The 25,291-nt window shown below is 37.3% G+C and overlaps 1 protein-coding gene across 5 annotated transcripts in view; it reads left to right on the plus strand.

Moving 5' to 3' along the window:
* The window catches only part of ERC2 (ELKS/RAB6-interacting/CAST family member 2), a 962,057-nt gene that overhangs the window by 301,374 nt on the left and 635,392 nt on the right, over positions 1–25,291 (plus strand). For all 5 annotated transcript variants that reach the window (XR_004482334.2, XR_007479446.1, XR_004482336.2 and 2 more), the window contains exons 5-6: positions 799–954; positions 13,833–14,000. Coding sequence is in view for 1 of the 5 variants with exons in the window: in XM_049715281.1 (XP_049571238.1) it covers positions 799–954; positions 13,833–14,000 (324 nt within the window). In the remaining 4 variants the exon portion in view is untranslated. The remainder of the gene's footprint in view (positions 1–798; positions 955–13,832; positions 14,001–25,291) is intronic.

A 25,291-nucleotide genomic window follows, 5' to 3' on the forward strand; every position in this document is an offset into this window, starting at 1 on the left:
ATGCATCATTTCTTATTATGCTCTATCTTGTGTGTGGAGTCTGTCATTTCCTTTTAAAAAAAAGTTCTCTATGGTTTTTCCTCAATTAATCGCACATTTCAGTGCAATATTTCTAGTTTTTTAACTCTGTAAAACAGTGGGTTAGAAATGCCCTTCAAGGTAGTAATGCTTTTTGTCACGCAGTCAGCTGACTGCTTGCCAAATAAATCATGGTGTGATATATTATTTCCGGTTGCTATAAATTTTCAATATTTAGTGTATCAGTCATACTAAGTCGTGATTCAGTTATTTAATTTCACTTATGTCTGTATTTTAGATGAGAATCCTTTTCCCCATTAGTAGATTTTAATTTCCTTCTCTTTCACAGTCAAATTCCAAGCATGCCTTATAAAACCAGCCACAGAATACACACATGAACAAACCGTTTTTGTATTTGCAAGTAGACTCAAAAATATACACTGGTAAACTATATCTGAAATTACAAATTCGTCTATTTAAATGACGTTTTTGTTTTCTAATACTTTAGATCACTTTTATCACTATTGCTTTGGTAATTTGATTCCCAGATATGAGACAAACATATCTAGGTAACTCTCTGTATTGTATTGATATATGCTGTTTATTGGGAGCTTAAAAAATCTCACAAGTGATCTTCAGAAGTGAAAAAAATAAATTGTTCTGAATTCAAGGCTATGTCTACACCCTGATTAATGTATTACTACTGAAACTGCTTTCTGAAACTCTGTTTTGATAATATTAAAAAAACAATTTTCTTTCTCTTCTTTTTTTTACCAACAGGACACAAAAATCGCTTCATTGGAGCGAAACATAAGGGATCTTGAGGATGAGATCCAGATGTTAAAAGCCAATGGTGTGCTGAACACTGAGGACCGCGAAGAAGAGATAAAACAAATAGAGGTTTACAAAAGTCACTCCAAGTTCATGAAAACCAAGGTATGGTCCACAATTATAAACTTTTATATTCTTAGTGTGACTGGAAAGTTATGGTTTAAATACATGCTTTCCCCAGATACCCACATAATCTGCTTTATGTGATATATGAAATATATGGACAGTAAAGAAGAATGAAGAAGATTTTTAGTTCAGAAGCATGGATTCCAGAAAGAAACCAGGGAAAGCTTTTGGTAGAATTTCTACTTACTGAGTGGTTCAGGATTTCCTAATGAGTTCTTTGGTGTCCCTCTTTCATGGAAATTAACATTTATTTTTAATAGTCCTGTCTCTCCCAAATTTTTTGAGTTTTCATAAGTTTGCTATTTTTAAAAATTTCAATCATTGCCTAATTTTTGGCCCATCCCTGGAAGGTGATTGTCTTAAAAGGTGTTGGTCTTGGCTTAAAAGATGTTGATCTTGGAAGCCAATTTAACTGATTTCAAAGGTATGAAGGTTTTAATGTAGTATTTAAGAGAGAACTGATTTTGAGTTCCAATGCTGAAATTATTCAATGTCTGTAATCCTCAGTTTCTTCATCCATGAAATATGGATAAGAAAAAGAAAATACCTTCATCGTTGGGTTGCTTTGACAATTCCAGGAGATTATGCATTTAAAGCACTTAGTCCCTTGAGTGATCTCTAAAACGCATTCAATAAATGTCAGCCATTGTTGTTGAGAGTGTTGTTATTACTGTTACCTGTTGGTGTGGAATATTTATGAAATATTGTTAGAGTAATATGTTCCATTATTTTATATCAGTATTGCCAGTTTTAAAGAATTTGGTTTGTATTTTTCAAAATGAAACCTTGGGTTGCAAATGGACCAATCATCTGAAAATCTATTATTTTTATATATGCATAATTATTAAATTTATGAACAGCCTAATAGGCCTTTTGAGACTTTGAAATGCTTTTATTTATTCCTCTATTTAAGCTATTTTCTTTGTGAAGATAATAATCACACCAGTTAAAAATTTTTTTTTTCCTACCACTTGCTCTTAAATACCCCTGTTCTTATTGTAGGTTTTACTACTGTTTGTTGCTTTATAAAACACTACAGAGTTAAGAGTGATGCAGACTTCTGTGAGAAAGCAGTGGGAGTTGAGAGGAAAAATGCTTAGATGATGGTTATGATTTTTATCAGTTGTGAAATACATGCATAGTCATTGCAGAGAATTTTCAAAATTAGAGAGAGGAAATAATATCTAGCATCTGCTTCACTGTGTGTGTTTGTATGTGTGTGTGTGTGTGTGTTTCTCTAGGAAATAAACAAAAACTATGCTTACTTCTGCCAGCTTCCATCTGTTAGTTGAAGTTGAGATTGTGACTAAAAATTTGTATCAAGGAGCAGAGATAAGACGAATGTCCAGTGTAGTTGAATATGACCCCTTCCTTTCAGGGATGGCCACAAAATGCAGAACGGGTTTCCCTGCTCAGTCCTCCCTTCTGGTTTCTTTATTGCAGTCCTTCCTCATAGAGAGTTGAGCTGATGTGCAGCAAGCACAGTAGTAGGGTGGCCTGCAGACAATGACCAGATCACTCTAGAAATGAAGACCAGATGCACAGATATGAGTGAACTCATGGAGTTTGGGGGAAATTATTGTTTTGGCTGAAACTTTTCCTCCCCATCCTGTCCTGTTATTCAGCAGTGGGAGATAGTTCAAGCCACTTCTACAACTGAAAAGGCAATGAAATTTGTTAACTCTGCCCCTCACCATAGATTGTGTCCAGGTGAATAAAACATGTATATGGTCTTCAGCAAGCAAGTCATGACCTTTATTAACCCATAGTCTTCTGAGACACCATCAATCCTTGAGCTAGTTTTAACGTTTAATGGTTAGTTACTTTCAAGGGTTCCCAAAGTGGTTAGGTCAGAAGGATGTTTGAGGAGAGAAATGGAGTTAGGTGAAAAGAGTGCAGGCTGAGGACTAAAGCAGACTCTGGCAAATCTCTAGCCTGCCCTTTAGCTTCATGGCCTTGAGGAGTGACTTAAGTCACTCAGCCACATTTTCCTCTTCTGTAAAGTGGGGACAACAATGTAAATCTTAGAGGGTGACTCAAAGTGTTAAATGAAATAATGTAGTTAAAGCACCTGGTTCAAAAAAGTAGCTAATAACAATATCCATTATTATTGAAGACATATAACCAAATATAATAATAATTATAATAATAATAGTAATATAAATGTTATATTTAACTTGACTAACAGGGAAAAAATGGATTTCTAAGAAATATAAATAAAAATGATTTCTTATAATATCATGCAGATATCTCTTATAGACTGATAAGAACATTACCTAAAAAGTACTAGTAAGAGTTAGTTTTTAATATTTTCTCCATTGAAAGAATATTTTTATTGGATTGAACTGTAACATTTATTGCTTATACCTCGTATCATTACTTCAGTTGCTTTTTTTTCTTACCTTTCCTACTTTTGAGAGGGTAGTGTGATTCCTTATTTAAGCCTGGGTGTGGTTGAACAGGTCTATTAAGACATAGTTATTGCTAAGCATTTAGTCCTGAGTGCTTGTGTTTTGTGAGATCCCTTAGGCTGTGTGAACTGATTCTAGTTGGGTGAATAATTTATCATGGAACTTGTTAAATTTTAGAGGCATAGACTGATATCCTCTAAAATGGGATTGCTCTCATAGTTCATGGTCCATTGTAGCCTATCTGGATAACTTTTCTACAAAGCTTATATGAATATGTTGCTTATCAACATCATCACACATATCCGAGGAGTTAATTTTTACAATAGTTGGTTACACACATTGACAAGAAAACTGTTTAGTGTCACCGGTGGAGTCTCTTGAATTCTTTTGTTTGTTCAGAGTTATATGGATAAAGCTTTCAATATTGGATTTTGAGCTCTGTGGTCCCCAAAGGGGCACTAAAAGTGGTGCACGTTTAAAGTATTTCCCATTTCCCAATACTGACCACTTAGTTGGGAAGGTAAGAAATGTACTCAAAATACTACCCTAAAGATTTGATGGGAGGAGAGTCCATTTCTGGCTGGAGTAATGCAGGTTGTGTAAGTTTAGTGTTAGCGGCTTTTTTTGTCTAAATAATCAGATTGGTAAGACTACATTGACAGGTCTGGTGAAGAATGCAAACTCAAATCAATGTCCGAGCAAACCTAGAAGGATAAGTGAAAATACCATTCCACCCCCAACTCCACACAGATAAGGAAGTAGGAAGAACTCAAGTCTATGGGAAATGATAGGCTTTTCCAAAAGAGTAAAGAAATACTAGATTTAAATTGCAAAAATCTAGAGGCTCTGAAACATACATGGGAAATGGAAATGTAGTTGTTAAACTTATTGGGTTTACTGTGATAGAAGCAGTGATAGAAATGGAAATCATAAGGTGACTTTGGATCCTGTCTGGCTAGAAAATGCTAGGTTTGAGGCAGGGACAGTTGACTTTAGAAACTTGTTTTAATAGTTCATAAAGACTCGAAGGGTCATGGTAGAGGAACATTTCAGAAATTCTTATGAAATGCTGCACAAGAGGGGCAGTGGAACTCTTTGGAAACCAAACCTGAATTTGCAGCTAAATATTGTTACTTCTTCTTGCTGCTTGTAGTGAATACGTAGAAAGCTTTTGAGTGCCCCAGAGAACTTTTCTTTCACCAGGTCCTTTGGAGAGGCACCTTCAGGCTGATCACTGTTTATAAAGGTGCCAGGCTTAGAGGTGCTCTTTAATCTGAGCATTTCGTTAATAGAGGTCTAAATGTTTTCTATCATGATTACTTGGAAGCTTATTATTTTTTTAAATTGAAAAAAGATTTAAAAATTCAGCCTAATCATAAAAAATAGCTCCTATAATATCTATGTTCTTGTTTTTTTTTTTTTTTTGCGGTACGCGGACCTCTCACTGTTGTGGCCTCTCCCGCCGCGGAGCACAGGCTCCGGACACGCAGGCTCAGCGGCCATGGCTCACGGGCCCAGCCGCTCCGCAGCATGTGGGATCTTCCCGGACCGGGGCACGAACCCGTGTCCCCTGCATCGGCAGGCGGACTCTCAACCACTGCGCCACCAGGGAAGCCCGTTGGCTTATATTTTTGAAGTTTTAGCTGAAAATTATTTTTATGACCCATTGGTAATAAAATTGACTCAGCATTTGACTCCTCTTCATTAACAGGGCATGATCTCAATCAATCTCAATCTCAATATGCAACTATTTGCTCCAAATAGATAATAAAGGCAGCTAATAGTAATTCTTATGTACAGACTCATTTTCAGAAACAGAAATAAGTTGAAATAGATAATTTTAAATGTTTCAATGAAAATTTGACATGGAAACAATGTTGTATGAAAAGGGAGTGCTGCTTGCATTAATTATTAAAATGAATGAAGAATGTAGCTGGAGGGAAAGAAAGTATTTTAAGTAGCCATGTGAAATGGCATGCACCTCCAGTTTGATGTTGAGCAGATGGCTGGGACTGGTAGGTCCTCTTGAAAGCTTTGTGATTAAATTAAGTAGCGGTGAAGACCTAAATTGCTTTTATAAATATGACATCATAGAATAAACATGACATAACATTTTTGGAAAAGTGGAAGGTGAATTGCAAAAAATGTAAAAGCAGAGTTCGGAATCTCAGCTTGTGCAAAGGCAGGGATACCAGACATAGTCAGCCAGGATTGAAATCTGTGCATCTTGCAAGCCCTTTGGCACATGCACGTTGTCCCTGAGAACTGAGACGCTGGGAGACCTTCCTAGCTGTGCAACTCTCCCCTGTTCGAAACTCCAGTTTCTACCCCCTACTCCCAAGGCGTAGAGGAATCAGACTGTGAGGGCAAAATCTAAGAGGTAGTGGAAAGCATGAGTTACCTTCGGGAGCACTGTTAAGCCTTTAAGAATGGAATGTACCATATAAATAATTGTTTTTCTAGTAGGGAAAGAGTGATGGCATCCCCTGTTCTATACAAGGCTTTGTTCCTAGTTTCACACATTTTTCATCTACTGATCCCAGTACTTCTACATTTGCCACTCCCTCTGTTTTCAGAGTTTGCCAAAGATGCCACTCTGATGTCTTAGATCTCCCCCTTTATTCTGAATTTGTAACACATTTTCTTATTAACCTCTGATGGATTACAAACCTAACAACCCAAACTGCGTGATAATAAGCATATCACTTTCTAGACTTGAGGGCCGTATCTGCAGTGAAAAAGAAGCTGTCTTCTTTGGCAAAGTAGTTTTTTCAGGGTGTTAGTTGTGTCACAGGCATAAGTGGTGGAGGAATTTTCAGACGGGATGAAGTGTGCCTGATGTCCACATGGACTTCATATAAACCATGTGATGTAATTCCAATAGGCTTTTCCTCTTGCCATCACGGAGACAGACCTTCCCCAGCCTCAGTTCTCATGTGTGTTAGATTGCGTCACTTTCCATTTTTATTAAGTTTATGGTTATAAAAGAAGCCAAAGGCATATTTTTATGGAAGAATATGATTTTTTACCCTGTAACTATGTTCCCCTTAGAAAAGCCTTTTTCTGTTATTGTCTGCATAAAATATGTATTTAAAATTTACCTCATGGCAGTGATAGTCTGAAAGCTATTTAAAGCAGCTGCCTATTCAATATTTATAGACTGAGATAATTTTATCATTATCAATCTATTTTTATTGAATAAAGTAGGTGTATATAGACCCTGCCATGTCTTCCTTCCTATTAAATACCATTCCATTGATGTTAATTTCATTCAACTTCCTCTCTCAGTACCCTACTCCCACATGAAGTTTCTACTCTGATAATTTTTAGAAGTTAGCACAAAATAGGTTTGTCTGTTTGTTTGTTTTTACTATAAACATCATCTTTGTTAAGGCGTGTAGAGTTGAAAGTTTTTTTAGCTTTATTTTCAGATAAATCAGTTTCATATGTGGAATCAACTCTATACTGTGCTGTCACCTACAAGTGCATGTGATCTGGGGCTGTACCCCCTGAGAAGAGTGCCGACCGTGCTGATCCAACAGATTTAACTTTATAATTTTGTGTAATCCTAATCCTGGTTTTCCCTCATTTTATTTATATTCTGTTCTTGGGTGAGAGAGATAAAATCTGAGAGGGGTGGGGAGAGGACTTATTTTGTTCTAGCTAAAAATCATAGATCCATCATTTGTTAAATTATAAAGAAATAATGTATTTCATGGATTGCACAGACCTGAGCAGTGCCACCACCTGGTCCCACATACCCAAAGCATGTTGATAAATCTATCACAATTCTTTTGCAGTGAGCCTTTTAGCATACTCAGAATCCTTCTCAAGAATGACTTCTGGCCAGCCACTACCAAACCTTCAGATTTGGCAAGCAACATGAAACCTATTTGTCCCCCGATCTAGTCTGATGTCTCCCTGCAAATGGGATTCCATATCGACCTTCCTAGTAAATGCTGCACCCTGAAAACTTCTGAAGATGGGGGGGGGTCTCAGTTCTTTTTAAGCATGCCACTCTGTTCATGCTCAGTAGTTATCGTCAGTAGCTTGCTTCTTATTTAGCTAGTTTTAGTTGTTGAAAACAAAAATGCTGGATCAAGCAGAGTTTAAAAACATACAATTTAAAATGTACTTATGAACTTTCAACTTAGAAGGAATCTGAAGGGCCAAAATTAAGCCAAGGCAGGAGGCTGGAGTGATAAGCAGAGCACTGATTCTGTCTTCTTGTGGGCATTTGCTAGACAGGTGAACTTGAACTTTAGTTTTCACAGTCACAGGGACACTAAAGGAAAGTGACAGAAGCCTGAGTCTGCTCAAGATGAGGAGTCAAATAGGAATCCCACTACCACATAAAGCTGGGATCCCAGATACCTACACTCTTAGTGCAGGGATGAAGTAAAAATAAACTCCCCACTCTATTCTCCTCCCCCCTAGACTAAGGGGTTCCAGGGAAAATCACTTATTTATCTATTTTAAAACTTTGAGCCAAGAGAAAGGTGAAAAAACTAGCTTTGAGAATCCATAACCACAGCTGGCTCTTACGCAGATGTGCAGTGTGAGGTGATCCAAAAACTTTAAGTATCGAATTTAGTTTAAAGGGGCCTTTGCTTGGTTGTGCAGGTATTGGCAGAGACAAATGCTCTCAAGGACCACATGTTCACCTTAGACCTCAGTGGTTTCCTCCAGATAAAGTTCCAAAACATATGAGTAAAAAATATTTAAAAATTACAGAACCTGCAAGAAAGCAAGGCACCATAAGTGAAAGCCAGTAGAAAGAGTAAACAGCAGAACCAGAAAGCAAGGACTTCAGAAATTGAAATTTTAAGGCAAACGCTATGAAATAAATATGTTTAATATGTTTAAAATATAAAAGGAGTTGAAAATATGAATAAAGGGCAAGACCAAGCAAATTTAAAAAGAACCAAATAAAATGTCTAGAAATGGGAAAATATAAAAATGGAAATTTAAAAGTTTGATAAATAGGTTTAACTGCAGAGTGGTCATAGCAGAAGAGAAATTTAATAACCTAGAAAACAGGGCAGAAGAAATTAAAGATGAAAAGATGGAATACATGAAAGATAAGATACATAGAAGATAGAATAAGAAGCTGTAGCGCAAGTCTAATCTGAATTCTCCAGAGAAAGAGAGATGGAGTGTAGGGACAGTCACTATTCAGAAGCCATATTTGAAGAGGTGAAAGCTGAGAATTTTCCAAAACTGATGACAGGTATCAGTCCACAAATTCAGGAATCTCAAAATACCCCAAATAGGATATAAATAAAATGAAATCTATTTGCATAAAAATAAAGCCATAAAATCTTAGAGGCAAAGAAAAAGTCTTAAAAAGCAAAACATTTGTCCAAAGGAGGTATATGAATGGCTAATAAGTGTATGAAAAGATGTTTGATAGCATCTTAATCATTAGAGAAATCAAAACCATAATGAGATACCACTTCATACTCACTGGAATGGTAATAAGTAAAAAGATAATAACAAGTGTTGGTGAGAGTATGAAGAAATTAGAACCCTGGGGTTGCTAGTGGGGATACAAAATGGTATAGTCACTTTGGAAATCAGTTTAGAAATTCTTCAAAAAGCTAAACATATAGTTACCATGTGGCCTAGCAATTCCACACCTATGTTTATACCCAAGAGGAATAAAAACATATGTCTCCACAGACTTGCACATGAGTGTTCTTACCAGCATTATTCATAATAGCCAAAACGTGGAAACAACCTAAGTGTCCACCATGAGATGAATGGATAGAAACAATATGACATCTTCATACAGTGAAATATATTCAGCCATAAAAAACAATGAAGTACTGATACTTGGTACAACATGGATGAACCTTGAGACGTGCTATGTGAAAAAAGCCAGTCACAAAGTACATATATTGTGAGAGTCCATTTATATGAAATTCCCAGAAGGGGCCAATCCATAGAGACAAAGTAGATTATTGGTTGCCTAGGACCTGGGCGTAGGGGGTGAGGAAAGGAGAGTGACTTCTAATAGTTACAAAGTTTCATATTGAGATGATGAAAAGGTTCTAAAATTTGCTTATGATGATGGCTGCACAATTTTGTAAATATACTAAAAACAATCACCTGTATGCTTTAAGCAGGTGAATTGTATGGCATATAAATTATATTTCAATAAAGCTGTTAAAAAAGGCAACTAGGGCTTCCCTGGTGGCGCAGTGGTTGAGAGTCCGCCTGCCGATGCAGGGGACACGAGTTCATGCCCCGGTCCGGGAAGATCCCACATGCCATGGAGCGGCTAGGCCCGTGAGCCATGGCCACTGAGCCTACGCATCCAGAGCCTGTGCTCCGCAACGGGAGAGGCCACAACAGTGAGAGGCCCGCATACCGCAAAAAAAAAAAACAAACAACAACAACAAAAAATTCCCCATTACCTTTAAAGGAATGAATTTGGAGTGAGAGCTTGACTTCTTAATAGCTTCTGTTAGGCAGAAGGTGGAATAATATGCTCAGTGTGCTGAGAGAACATATCTCTTAACCTAGAAAATTACTTTTAATAGTCAGCAACAATATTCATTAAAAAAAGAATAAAGTTGAGATATTTTTAGACCAAAATTGAGTTTGCCACCAAAGGAAATTTTAAATGATGCATTTCAGGCACAAGGAGATTCCTAAAGGAATATCTGAGGTGAAAGAATGAATAATGAACAAAGGTAGTGACAAATGTGGGGGTAAATCTAAACAAACATGGACTGTAAAAAAAAAAAATGATGAGTGAAAAACAAAACAGGAAAGAGCTAAAATATATGATGACAATGTGAATGTCAAGACGATGGTGACTGGACTTAAAGTGTCTCAAGGTCCTTATATTATTCAGAAAGAAGATAAGCATAGATTGACTTTAGACTTAGATAAATGTAAGCCTGCTGTGATTTCTAGGGTAATACCCTAACAGTTAGAAATAAATAAAACAAACACATTAAATAAGTATAAAAGTATAACTTTTAAAAGAGTAGAGGCAAAAAAACAATGAGAAAAAAAGTCATTCAAAACAAGGCAAGAAAGAAAAGAGAATAGAAATGGTAGCATATACAGAAAGCACAAAGATGGTTGAAATGAATTCACATGTATCCACAATGATAATGAATGCCCCACTAATTTTATAAGATAGGATAGAAGAATCTGGGTATATGCTATTTACAAGAAACTTCTCCAATATAAGGTTAAAGATACACCGAAAATGAAAAAAACACACTGACCAAATACCAATCGTAAGAAAGCTGTTGTAGACTTTGAGGCAAAGAAAGCATTTGAGAGCTGAAAGATTGGCAGAGCTACAAGGAGGAATTGATTATTTCACCATTATAGTGGGTGGTTTTAACCCACTCTCACGTAATCAACAGATGAACCACATTAGAAGATCAAAATACAGAAGACTTAAACTACCCAATTAAAAGTGTTATCAAATGTCATGCACATAATATAGAATATCGCACCCAACAATTGTTGGATCCATATTCTTTTCAAGCACATAGTAAACAGAGTACATTTATGATAACTGACCACATACTGTGCATTAAGCAAGATACACCAAATTTCAAATGATTAGTATAGAACAGGCCATGTTCTCTGTTCACAGAGCAAGTAAGAAATAAAAACCACAGAGATAACTAGGAAACATCTATATATTTGGAGATTAAGAAACGTCTAAATTATTCATGGGTCAAGAAATAAATCATAATGGAGATTGGAAAATATTTAAGACTGAACAATAATGTCAATACTACATATCAAACTAGGGAGAGTGAGCTAAAATGATACAGGAAAATTTATGGTCTGAAGGCTTATACATGGAAAGAAAAAAGTATGAAAATTAGTGAGATTAGATTCCAACTTAAAGTTAGGAAGAGAAAATAGAATAAATCCAAGGAAAGCAGTAAGAAGAAAATAATTTAAAAAGGAGAGCAACAATTATTGAGATAGAAGATAAAAATGTTGGATGATCAACAGAACCAAAATTGGCTCTTTGAAGAGATTATTTAATGGAACATGCTTCTGCTGAGATTCATCAAGAAAAAGTAAAAATGAAGACTGTTAGGAACGAAAAAAAAGATAATCATAGATGCCATATGGTAGTTCTATTTGTAGTTTTTTAAGGAACCTCTATACTGTTCTCCATAGTGCTATAGATATCAAAAGATAAATGGGTTTTATAAAACTTCCTGCCAATAAAGGTGAAAATTTAGCTGAAATGAAAAAATTTTAAATGAAAAACAGTTTCTCAAAATTGATTCTCATAATTAGAAATATGAATATTCCTGTAATCATTAAAGATGGTTGAAGTAAGTAATGGTCTTTGGAGAAAGAAAACACCAGCTCTGAATAGTTTTTCTGGTGATTTCTAGTGAACATTAATGGGAAAAAATTAGCAATTTTACATAAACCATTTCAGAACACATTAAAAGAAGGAACACTCCCTACTTTATTTGGAAGGCTAAATTGATACTAAAACCTGACAAGGAAAGCTACAAGATAGGAAAATTACAAATCAATCTTACCCATAAACATAGAAAAAATTCTGATAAAATATTAGCAAGGTGAATCCAGTAACATATAAAAAATATACTGCATCATGATGAAGTGAAATTGTTCCTAGTAATGCAAAGGGAGAGTAATATTTTTTAAATCCATTAATATAATTATAACATATTAAAGGTGAAAAATGTGATAAATCATGAGATGCAGAAAAAATGTTTGATAATATTAAACATTCCTTAATGATTAAAAAAAACAACTCTTGGCAAAGTTGTAATAAAAGGGAACTTTCTAAAACTTAAGAGTACCTATAAAAAGCTAAAGCAAACATCGAACTTAATGATGAAACATTGAAATTCTTCCCTTTAAGACCAAGAACAAGACAGAGGAGCCACAATTTCCACCAGGCCTCTCTGTCTTTCTGAATGGCTTGACCATGGGCTGGTATGGGCTTCCTCACAGCCTGGTGGTCGCAGGTTGGTTGGACTTCTGTCTTGGTGGTTGGCTTCCAGTGGGAGGAAGCTGAAGTTGCCAGTCCTCCTACAGGCTAGGGCTAGAACAGGCATATGACACATGCTGCATTTAGCTGGTTGAAGCAAGTCACAGTCCAGCCCAGGTTCAAGAGGGTGGTGAATAGACTCCTCCTCTAGTTGTGAGGAGCGGCATGTGTGTACAAGTAGGAGGAAATTGGTGGCATTCATTTTTGGAGATCATCGACCACAACTCCTACGAGACTGGCAAAAATGTGAAAGGCCAGTGACATATGATATTGTCAAAGGCATGGAGTGATTGATACATTTACACACTGCTTGTGACCATGAAAATTAGTATAACTGCTTTAGAAAACACTTTGGTGTTATCTGGTGAAGTTGAAGATGTGCGTACTATGTGGTCCAGCAATTTAACTCCTAGGTTATTTTTACTATGTGTACCAGATGATATGTATAAGAATGTTTAGAATAGCACTTTTTGTAATAGCAGAAAGCCCTGGAAGCAAACCCAAATGTATATCAACAGCAGAATAGACAAATTTTAATGAAGTCTTACAATGGAATACTGTACTTCATTGAAAATGAACAAATCACACATACAATAACTTGATATAATCTCCAGGACGTAAGGTTGAGTAGAAAAAAGCAAAGTGCTAAAAAAAAAAATACACAGTGCAAATAAAGTTAAAAACCATGTAAAACTAAATAGTGTATTATTTACAGATGTAATAAATATATGGTGAGCCTGAAAGACAAGCAAGAAAAGGACAAACACAAAATTTAGGGTGGTAGCTATTTCCAAAGTGGGAGAGAAGGAGATAGAAATGGGTTGGGATATGGGTAATTCTAATGATCCTTTTGGTGAATTGAATGATGGATGTTTCTTGTATTATTTTTCTATGTTATATGTATTTTATGTTTGTGTCTTTTTAGTGTTTAATGTAAGAAAAAAAACCCCTCAATGCTTACTTTTTTTGGGGTGAGGATTCTTTTCTGTCAAATGATGCCCTTGAATGATCCTTTCCATTGTGGAGTAGCAGAGAAGGTCCAGGTTCTGTCTTGGGTAATTACCTTTGTCAGCTCCCTGTTGACACTTCCGAGGACCATGGTCAGTAGACTTTGTGGTTTCTTGGGTGAGTTGTAGGTTTGGCCAGGAAGCCTTCATTCCACTGTAAAGCTTGGTTCTCAGTGGTGTGGAAGGTAGAAGGCAGGCTGCTGACCTTACCTTTCCTATTTTCTACTCTGAGTCACCTTTAAAGAGCCTCCCCAGACCCCTAAGACTGAGTGACTCTCAAGCCATATTTTTAAGCAAACTCATGGTCTGCCTTGTTGGATGAATGATCACTGGTTCTTGGAAATTAAGAGAATTCAGTAGTTCTCAAATGTAAAGAGTAGGAGCTGCGGCTCTAATTTTTTGTAATTTCATTTTTCACAGATTGATCAGCTGAAGCAGGAGCTTTCAAAGAAGGAGTCAGAACTTCTTGCCTTACAAACAAAGCTTGAAACTCTTAGCAATCAGAATTCAGATTGCAAGCAACACATTGAAGTGCTTAAAGAGTCGCTTACTGCCAAAGAACAGAGGGCTGCCATCCTTCAGACCGAGGTAAGGCGCTGTTTCAGGGCTCCGGGCAGCAGACATTGAGTTGATAGAAAATATCCTATCTGAACAGCTTTCTTTTCAAGATCCCTTATCCAAATCCTTGGGGCCAGATACATCTTGGATATCAGATATATTGGGGATTTGGGAAAGGTCAGATCCATTGCAAGTATCATAGATTGTATAACACTCCCAATGGGGTTGCAGCAACATCGCATAAGCAAACATATGGATATTTCTGCAGAAAAAAATTTTCTTACACTACAGTAGAGTAAATAAAGACTATATAAGGAGGCTTCTGTTGGTTCGTGTTAGGTTGTGCCACCAAAGGAGTTTGCTTCACACTTGGATTTTTTTTTTTTCATTTTTCAGAGTTTTTTCGCAGTTGGGAACCATAGATAAATGATTGGATCTGAAACGGTTTCATTTTATCAAAAATCATAAAAGTGTCAGGGTGTCATCTACCTTACTTTACTGTGTATCTGTGTAGGTCCCCCTCCTGGCACCCTTGGGTTTCTCACATCCTAAGCAGTATCCTCAATTTTCAAGATTCTTTTACCCATTGAAGAAAGCTGATATTGTGTTAGTTTCTTAAATGAAATGTGGTTTGTTATTTCTTATTCATACTAAGAAAAAAAACGCAAATACATGTTGCTATCCTATTTTCTTGCTTCTCATTGGATTATATCTCATTGCTAAGAAATGCAAAACACAAGCTAGTTATTATGTAAATGAAACAGTTGCCAGAAAATAAATTATTAAATGGGGCCAATAGCAAAGAATGCAGGGAATCTCCCTGATTTTTGTGCTGAGGCAGTGTGTTACGTGGATTACTTTAGGAGAAGGCAGTCTCATTGAGTTGCATGTTCTCTCTTGTGTTCTTGGAGCCATGTCTTTGCATGTATACATTTTTGGGTCTGTGGGTAGGTTTGGATTTTCTGTAGGAGTTAATGGGGCCATGCCAGTTAGTAGGTCTGTGCCCTCAGTCAAGGTGCAGGACAATGTCCAGAGGAGAAAGGAAACAAGTTCCAGGTTGGATAGGTCTTGGCATGGACCTGATAGGTCTATGCACTTGATTGGCCAATAGGCAGTTAATTGATTGCTTTGAATCAAAACTGTCATTTTGGCTTCAATGATGTAGATATTTTACATTTAAGAAATATCAGTTTCAGTTGTGTATAGTTCCATTGTGAATGTAGAAGCATGGATATTTTATTTTTTAAGACATAACTGCAAACTATGCCATAAATTGGAGGTTGGCTTGTATTTCCTTTGAGGAGGCAGCAGTGAATAGTATCTAGAACTGTGCTAATACTGTCGCCACTAGGCACATGTGGCTATTCAAATTTAGATTAATTAAAATTCGGTTAAATTTAAAATGGAGCTTCTTAGCCACACTAGCCACATTTCATGTATTTAGTAGTCACATGGGGCTAGAGACTAGTGTATGGGACAGCACAACTATAGACCATTTCTACCATGTTGGACTTGTCTAGAATACGGGTGGAAAGCTATGGCTTGTTGGGACAAATCCTGCCCTCTGCCTGCTTTGGTAAATAAAGTTTTATTAAAATTTTAATATTTAAACTTATTTAACTTTAAACTTATTTAACGTTAAACTTATTTAACGTTAAATAAGTTAACTTTAAAGTTAAACTTATTTAACTTGATGGTTACACCCTTTCATCTATGTGTTGTCTTTGGCTGCTTTTGTGCTACCAAAGCAGGATTTAGTAGCAACAGAGACTGTAAGGCTGAAAAGCTGAAACTATTTACTCTCTGGCCCTTTACAGAAAAAGTTTGCCACCCATGGCATTGTAATTTCCTGGGAAGAGGCTTGAGTGGGAATTGGAATGCCTGGCTTGTCCTTTCTCTAACAGGCTTACTCTGAACAGGGCCAAATTTGCTGACCTCCATTCTAGAGCCCAAGTTTTTCTTCAAAGTGGTCATTCACACTGCAACAGATTGTACTCACAGCTGTCTTAAGTTGGCAATAATACCAGCATTACTAATAAAGTTACTGTAATTGTGTTGCTGTGTATTGGGTAGAAGGAAATTTGAGAAGCAAGGCAGTCTGCTGAGGTATCGCCCAAACAGGTAGTCAGGCTTCTTGATAGTTTCTCTTCAGAAGGAGAGAATGAGAAAAGTCAGCTTGGAAAAGCTTACTACCTCTCCCTTGTACTGATGAGTGTTGTATTCTGTGGCCTCTTTCCCTTTTCTTATTCTTTCCCCTGTTTTTTACCTCTCTCGAATTAATGTAGTCCAAATTAGACCTGTACATATTTCATGAAAAGGACAGAGGTGACATTATGTGGATAGCTTCCATCCCACGTTCAATAATTAAAATGACCCAATAAAGAGACAGCACTTTGAAGTAGAAAAAATTACTCTCCATGTGCAGAGAAGGTGAGATGATTCTCTGCTTTTCTGCTTTGAAGTTGGGATTGTGAGATTAATGATTTTATCAGCTGGAAATATCCAAGGAATTTTCTTTTCCTTTTTTTTCTTCTTTTAAAATCTTTGTAAATGGAAGTGAAGAGAGTTATCTAATGATATCCATCTCACAGAGGAAGCAATTTAAGTTGAAATTAGCTCTAATTGTTGGATCATAGGCAAGGGATTTTTGGCAGCAGGGTAAAATACACTGAAGTGATTTTCCTGCTTCTTGGAAAAACAGGGAAATAAGAGTCTCCCTACCTAATGTGGGTTAGTGGGTGAGTATTCAGTAGGTAAGATATGTTATGTTTCATCGTGCCCTACAATGAAAGAACTGAATTTGCGTTCATGTGAAAGATACTGTTTTCATCCTTAGAAGAGGTTTCGTGTGATAGCTCCTTCCAATTAGACCCCTGAGTCATTGCTGAACGCTCTTGCTAAAACAGAAGAGGACTCTCTCTAGAATGGAAAGAGCCCTACTGGTTTCTCTGGAAAATCTGTGCCATCAGCTATCTTTGGCAACTCTTTTAGAATATGTTAAAAGTGACAGATGTCACTGACTCAACGGTTAGTCTCTGCAAGGAAGGCTTTTGCCACCACAGAATTTGCGTTTGGGAGGTAGTAGGTTGAAGGCTGGGATGAGAGGGGAGGCAAGTTGTCTGGGTTTGTGGCTATGTGGCTTGGCTCCTGGGTAGGTTTGCTTTAACTTGTACAGATGCCCAGATGCTCTTTGACATGTGTGCAATAAATCAATGGAATAATAATTACACACACGCACACACACACAGACACCACATAGCTCTTAACATAACATTTTACTTTTTAAAATAGCTTCAAAGGACCGTAAGGCCAAGTATCTTATTTTGCTACTTCCCTTGATGTTTCCCACGTACCAATTTACCCTTATCCACCAACACATTAATTTCATGTGAGTAGAGATAATAATAAATAGACTTCAGCACCTTGACTTTTATGGATTTCAATGAATTACCAGCATATCCAGAAATCAGAAAGAAGAAAGGCCTAGCTATTATTTTATCATCTGAAGTAAAATGTGATATGAAAAACACAGCATTTAGAAGTGGGAGATGTGTGGACATGCCTTAGCCTCACCGTTTAATCACTATGACGTGAACAAGACTTAATATTTCTGAACCTCCATGTCTTGATCTGTAAAGCAGCAGTCATTGTACCAGCCTGATGCATCTGTATGAAATGTGCTTTGATTCTACTAAAGGGTTTTAGCTATAAATTGTGTTGATTATTATCATTGTTGTGATTGTTATTACTATTGTATATCAGAATGTTTGGGGAATACTCTACCTCACTTCTTACGGGTCTACCTTTGTGGGTCTCCTTTGAATTTTTGGTGTCTGCGTTTACTGAGCTCAGACTTTTATATTTCAACTGAGTCACTTTTTTATGCCCTAGAATGATGCAGAGAAATGAAGATACTATGAAAGTGCCATCTATTTTGTTCTAGCTCCAACTTAAAAGATTTCTTTCTGTTTTCTTGGGAGTACACTTTGCCCCAGCCCAGCGTGATTTCTGAACCGCCAGGCATGACATCTCTTTTGCATCTTTTTTTGTATTCTGGAAGATATGTTATGTGACAGTGGTATATGATGCTGCTTTTATAATCATTTCTGTTCCAAATAGGTTAGGGAAACATTCTACTTGTAAGAAAAAACACTTGACAACATGTTAATTAAAGAATGTAGGGGTTTTGTGTTCATGAAGGCGAGAGGCAACACATGCAGGTTAAGTTAGTGGCAGCTCCATAGTAAGGGTCCAGAACATTTTTCGTTTTGCTTTTTAAATGTAATCAATATAAGAAAATCTCATGTGATCTGTTGGCTCAGTTCCCAGAAAATTCACCTTGGCACATACATACTTATATTCATGTGCAATAACGTATATACTCTCAGGTAGTTTACAGATACCCTGAAGCATTTCCAAGAGTTTCACATTAAAGATCCTTGCCCTATAGATTTCATGCATTTTTCATTCAACATATATTTTTTAAATGACTACTATGTGCCAGATATGGTTCCTGCCTTCATCCAGTCAACATTATATTGGGTATGTGGATGTATGATAGAGAACTGATCACAGTACCATAAACACTCAGTGAGTTCCTTATCACTGGTTAGTAATAATTCCACACAAGGTCTTAATTGGACTTCATCTTTCTTGGGTTGTTTAAAGGCAGATAAGTAAAGGAAAGAAAGAAGATAGAACTAAATGTTTAGCTCTTTTGAGGACTAGAGTATGCAAGCTGTATGAAACGTCTATTTAGGGGCTTCCCTGGTGGTGCAATAGTTAAGAATCTGCCTGCCAATGCAGGGGACATGGTTTTGAGCCCTGGTCCGGGAAGATCCCACATACCGTGGAGCAACTAAGCCCGGGCGCCACAACTACTGAGCCTGAGCTCTAGAGCCCATGAGCCACAACTACTGAGCCTGTGTGCCACAACTACTGAGGCCCACGCACCTAGAGCCCGTGCTCCGCAACGAGAGAAGCCACCACAATGAGAAGCCCGTGCACCGCAACGAAGAGTAGCCCCCGCTCGCCACAACTAGAGAAAGCCTGCGCACAGCAGCAAAGACCCAACACAGCCGAAAATAAATTAATGTTAAAAAAAGGTCTATTTATACCTCTTATAATTTAAGACTAATATTGCTAAGGTGATTACTCTGATAATGTTAAGATTTTATGTTTTGATTAAAATTGATCCTCAAAAAAAAAAAAGAAAAAAGAAAACTGATCCTCTTTTGAGCCTACATTCAAGCAACCTGGCTTTCCTTGAGAAAGGGAATGGTATTTATAGGCTTACAGATTATTTCAGGAGTTACTGCATCTAGTTAGAAATGCTTCAGTCAGCTATACTTTAGGTAGACCCTTCCCTCAACTTGTCTAAACAAGCAAGGTATCATTTGATAATATTTTATTGAGCATCTATGATGTGCAAGGTGCTGGACAAGGTGGGACCCATAATCTCAGAAGCTGTTGGTTTTGGACTTATTAATTTAATTTTATTGCCCAAATGTCTACTGAGCACAAGACATGGCAGCTATATTGATTTCCAGGAAGTGTGGCTAAGTGTTTTCTATGCAATACATTATTTTAAACTTTGCTTACAACTTGTGAATTTGGTATTGTTGACCGTTTTTTTTTTAAGACAAGGAAATAGAGGTTCAGAGTGGATGTGTATCTTGCTCAAGGTCACAGAACAGTGAGTAACAGGGCTTGGGTTCTCAAGTTCTAAACTCTTAACTAGAAATCTAGCACTTTCCATAAGAGTCCCAGTGGCTGAGGGCTTTCTTTGTGTCAAGAAGCTGACATACATTATCTCATTTAATCTTCATGGCAAAGGTTATGGCAGGTTTTATAGTTCTTTCTTAACAGGGAGGTTCACTAGGGATTCAAGAATGCTTACTAGGTACAACCCTCTACTGGCTATGAAGAGGGATAAGAATGAATAACTCTGAGATGTAAATTCTTACAGTAACATTGTGGCTATAACAGTAGCACTGTGGCCATAGTAATGAAGGATGTCACCTAAACTTTAGGGAGGGTACCATTTTTCATGAAGACTAGAATTCTAGTATATTAAGAATTTATTGCATAATATTTAGTTTTTATTTCTTTAAAGATGTTTGTGATATGTATATATATACATATTCAAACATGCATGCACCCTTTGTAGAAAAAAAGTAAAAGAATGGACAGCAGTATCTTACTGTGTTTTCTTTTTATGTTAGACTCAGGTGATCTTTAAATGGCCTATGATACACATGCTGTACATTTGTAATGTAAAAATTAAATGCATTTTTAACAGAAATGATGGCGATCACTTCTTCAGGGAGGTTGTGCAAGGTACTGGTGGAGGAGGCGGTGTTTTCTGAGCCTGTGGCAGCATTTTTTGTTCCTCTGAGTCATGGATGATTCAGTGTGATAACACAACTAGAAAGCAAAGTTGGGCTGTCAGTTTTCAAGATGAATCATAAATCCAAGCTTTTGACGATGAAAATGTTGTTGTCACATGGAGAAAAAGAACAAGTTTTATGAGTCCTTCCTTGTTTCTTGGTTTGTTTCTCATTGAGATGGGCCCTCTACCCCACTTCATGGTGAGGCCGGGATTCTTGGATATAAAAAGTCACCCTGACAAGGAGTCGGGAACGCTTTGTGACCTCCAGGGACTGCGGGACTAGATGCATGCACATAAGGCTTTGCAAACTATTCAGATACTTAAGGAACTACTCTTTCTTCTGAACTCACACATGTTGAGCAAAGGAGGTTTTTAAATGACTGGAAATAATATTTGCCACAATACATAAGGTGGGATTTACAAGGAGTTTTCCTTTACTTTAAAACAATAATTTCAGTTTTCCTTTTTACCTCTTGCTTCGGTTGACTGGCAAGCAGTAAAGTCCTTTTTAATCACTTTATTCCAGCCTTCAAAGGATAATATTTAAAGTGTCCTTTTTTTTTTTAAATTTATTTTTGGCTGCATTGGGTTTTCGTTCCTGCGTGCGGGCTTTCTCTAGTTGTTGTGAGTGGGGGCTGCTCTTCATTATGGTGCATGGGCTTCTCACTGTGGTGGCTTCTCTTGTGGAGCATGGGCTCTAGGTGCACGGGCTTCAGTAGTTGTGGCACATGGGCTCAGTAGTTGTGGCTTGTGGGCTCTAGAGCACAGGCTCAGTAGTTGTAGCGCACGGGCTTAGTTGCTCTGCGGCACGTGGGATCCTCCTGGACCAGGGTTCGAACCCATGTCCCCTGCATTGGCAAGTGGATTCTCAACCACGGCGCCACCAGGGAAGCCCCCAAACCAACTTTTAAGACTGTCAAAACACCCCAGTGCCAAATCAGGGTGCATTGTATCACTTAAGACTTGCAAGGAATGTCTTTAAAATTAATAAATTAAGGGGGTTGGTGAAAAAATATACAAAACAAAATCCCGGTGTCACTTGTAGTTTTCCATTCTAATCCCATCACTGGCTTCACATTTTAAAATGTTTTTATTTAACCAGGAAAGGCATCATTGGAAATTTTTATTGATAACACTCTTAACTGCAAGAAAAAGACATAAACCTGCAAAGCTGTAACTATCATGGTGGCCACAATTGGGAGGTCTGCAAAACAGTTTATTACCAGTAGAAAAAAAGGTCTTGAGAAACACAGTTGTTATAGGGGTCACCACCTCTGCTATGTGCATTTTATTTTTATCCCTTTTCATTTTGAGGGTATGTACGATGGCAGTGCCAGACTGCACCCTTTCCCCTCTCCTAATGTCTGTGGGCTTTGTTTTGATTCTCTCTTTATTAATGATGTGAAAACTTTGGGGTCACATAAAAATGAGCCAGGGTCAGGCTTTGTGGGCCCCAGAATGCTGAAAATGTCCTGGTATCTAGCTAGTGAAGACATTGTTTAAAGGGGCCAGGCTTTACTTCCTGAGATTTTTTAGCTGTTTTGCAGATTTTAGATAATCGGGTGAACTTTGCAAGGCAGCTTCATACTCTTGCTTTCCTAAGGTAAAACATGAAAGACATGTGGTGGAGGAATTAAAATGTGTTATGGCTGTTGGCTGCAATGGTTTTTTTTTTTGGCCTATTAAGGATGGTACAGGTAGCTGTAGACATTATTTTATTCCATAGGGCCAGAGTCTAGTGCTTTTGTTGTTATTATTGTTGTTCAGGCTTTCATAAAATGCCATTTTTTTTTAAAAGGGCTTCAAATGCTTGGCTTATTTATGTATGTATGTATGTATGTATGTATGTATGGCTGTGTTGGGTCTTCATTTCTGTGCGAGGGCTTTCTCTAGTTGTGGCAAGCGGGGGCCACCCTTCATCGTGGTGCGCGGGCCTCTCAACTATCGCGGCCTCTCTTGTGGCGGAGCACAGGCTCCAGACGTGCAGACTCGGTAGTTGTGGCTCAGGGGCCTAGTTGCTCCGCGGCATGCGGGATCTTCCCAGACCAGGGCTCGAACCCGTGTCCCCTGCATTAGCAAGCAGACTGTCAACCACTGCGCCACCAGGGAAGCCCCAGAAAATGCCATATTTCACACCTTGTTAGTATAAAATTGCTTTTGACTTCATAAACACAGGTGTTCAGTTTGAATCTTAATGAACTGTGAAATAGGTAGATGTCTAAAAGGAAATTCTATAAATTGTGAACATGGCTCTGTCAGCACACTAAATGGATTAGGAAAATTCATTGTCTGCCGTGTAACTGAACACCAGTGTGATGCATGGACAGGAATTAGTCCTGAAAAGCCAATAAAATGGAGGAAAAAAGTAGTGCCTAGGAGATGTTGATTGTCTGGGTTCCCCCCACCACAAATGAATGCTGGTGCAGAAGGACTCGGAAATCAGGATGGCTATTCCGAGGACAGCCAAGAAGGAATACATATGAACAGACAACACAGAATTTATAGAGTAAAACCACAAACACCTTATTTTCCATTGTACTAAAATAATGATATTTTACAGTACTCATTTTATATGTAATTCTGCTTTCAATTTTATATTGTTTCTGCAGCTCAAATCTCATTATAAGTGTTCCAACAAAAATCGCTTTTTAATCAAAAACTTTCCAATCCTTAGCCCATTGTCAACTTATTTTGAGGAACTTATTTTTCTAGTGAAACAAAAGAATTTGGCCCTTCTTTGTGAGCTCGTTGGGATATTATTTGACCTGTGTAGCTAAACATGTAATTAAGATAACTGATTCATTTTAATTTCTACATTAAATCCCTTCGTAATCTGTTTGCATTGTTTTGGGGTGTAGAGATATGGAGTCAGAGCCCTTCATATTCTTTGAAAGAAAAGAAGTAGATCATTAGTGCTTTTGTTTGGTTTTACTTCTGTTTGCAAAAGACATTGGCTATACTATATTAAGCTGCAACTGAAAGTGACAACATCCAATTAGCTAGTCATCCATGAGAGAGTGCATGTCCATGGTATGTGTTACTTACCATGGTTTGCAGGAAAAAAAGAATATATTTCGGTCATGTCTGTGGGAAGCTGGCTTGCCACTTTAGAAAAGGAGATGACAGAATTTAGGAGGAGGGAAATTCAACAAAACTCTCACTGACCTCCAAGCCCACAGTCTTTCTTTTTTTTTTTGTATGAATTTTATGGAAAACAGAATTTATTAAGTACTTCCATTCATTTTTTTCCTTTTGGGGAGCACCATTTGGAAATAACCAGTGTACGTTGTGATTATGTTCTCCCTGACACTGGACCACATTTGTAATACTTGCTTCCATTCCTCTGGAAAAAGTCTAACATTTACTGTGGTTGGGTTTCTTTATGTGTATATTTACATATCAAACCAAAATGTAAAGAGTGAAGTTAAATTGCAGGGCTTCTGCAAGAATCTTTTACCCATTTTCATATGAACTTTATTCTGTTTAAATTAAATACAGATATTTATTCCACACAGACATGTACTTCCCTCTTCTTATTTAAAAAAAAAGGGAGAGAGAATACAACTTGAGGTAATAAGTTGTGATGATGAGGATCATTTTAACCCTATAGCAGTTTGTTTTTGTGGCCAGCATTTCTTTCTTGAAGTGTGTGAAATTTATTTTCTTGCATTTATTTTTTATTTTATCTTTAAAATTTCAACGTGAGTGATTTATTAAGCCCTTGTTATTATAACAGAATGATGTTTGGCCTCTAAAATACTACTTGGCAGTTGTTAATTTGAAATTGGACAGATGGTAAGTTCTGTCATTAAGATCTGGTCAAATGTGAAGGAAAAAAGAAGATCCAGCTCCTCATTTACTGAGTGTGACTGCTTAGCGTAGTACCAGCGAAGCTGGTTGTCAGAGGGTTGGTTCTCTCTATAGTGATGACCACCTTTGACAGCTCTTCTGAGAGCAGTTGAGGACAAAGGGAAATGCACGTCTAGGAGAACTGCTTGGGCCTGCCAGATATCTAGACCTTAGGATTTGTCAACTCTTTCAACCTCCCTCCCATCCAAAGTTAAAAAGTACATTTGCAGAAAGATGTACATGAGTTTTAAAGATTTAATTTGGAAAAATTGAATCATATTTGCTCTCTGTGTGTGTGTGTGTGTGTGTGTGTGTGTGTGTGTGTGTTAGAAGAGACAACACTAAGGTATGGAAGCTAGGTATACAGCATCATTTTGGTAACCTTTGTTGGATCTCCAGTAGATTAAATAAACCTACTAAATAAAGTACTTACTGTGTGTTAGGTGTAGTGCTAGGTGCCAGGAATACAGAAATAAATAAGAGATAAATGTTGCCAATATTACACTCATAATATGATTATTGAAAAATGTTTAAGAATTGTTTGTAGTTCTTTTTCTCCCTGAGTATCCGCTAGGATTGACTCATGGAAAATTCAATCTAGTGGACTGTTGGTTACTTATCAGAGCAAACCCATAGAAACTTTGGGTATATAACAGGGCCTCATGAAAGCAACTAACCAGGAAGAGAACTTGTTTCAATGCTTGGAGCCCTTTTCATTTACAGATCTTTAAATTTTCAAGTGTCACTTTCTTGGATAAAGTCTCTAATACAGGTTGTATAGGACACAAAAATAGAATCTTATTCCTCAGGGACATTGTGGCCTAGCTGGGGTTTTCACTACTGTGCCGCATGCACTTGAGTATTTATTTTAACCCTTTGTTAACCTAATATTTATATAGAAGGAAAACTTCATCACAGTATAAATTTCTTGAAGGAAAGGATCTTTTGGCTTATTCACTGGAGTATATGAGCTCTGAGAGCAGTGCCTAGCACAATATAGGAATTCCAAAAATATTTGTTGAATCTATTGTTGATCTTTGGTATCATTGGAGATATAGTGGGAGAATTAGATGAGATATTG

This window comes from Orcinus orca, chromosome 10 (genome assembly GCF_937001465.1).
Source record: "Orcinus orca chromosome 10, mOrcOrc1.1, whole genome shotgun sequence".
Taxonomy (NCBI): Eukaryota; Metazoa; Chordata; class Mammalia; order Artiodactyla; family Delphinidae; genus Orcinus; species Orcinus orca.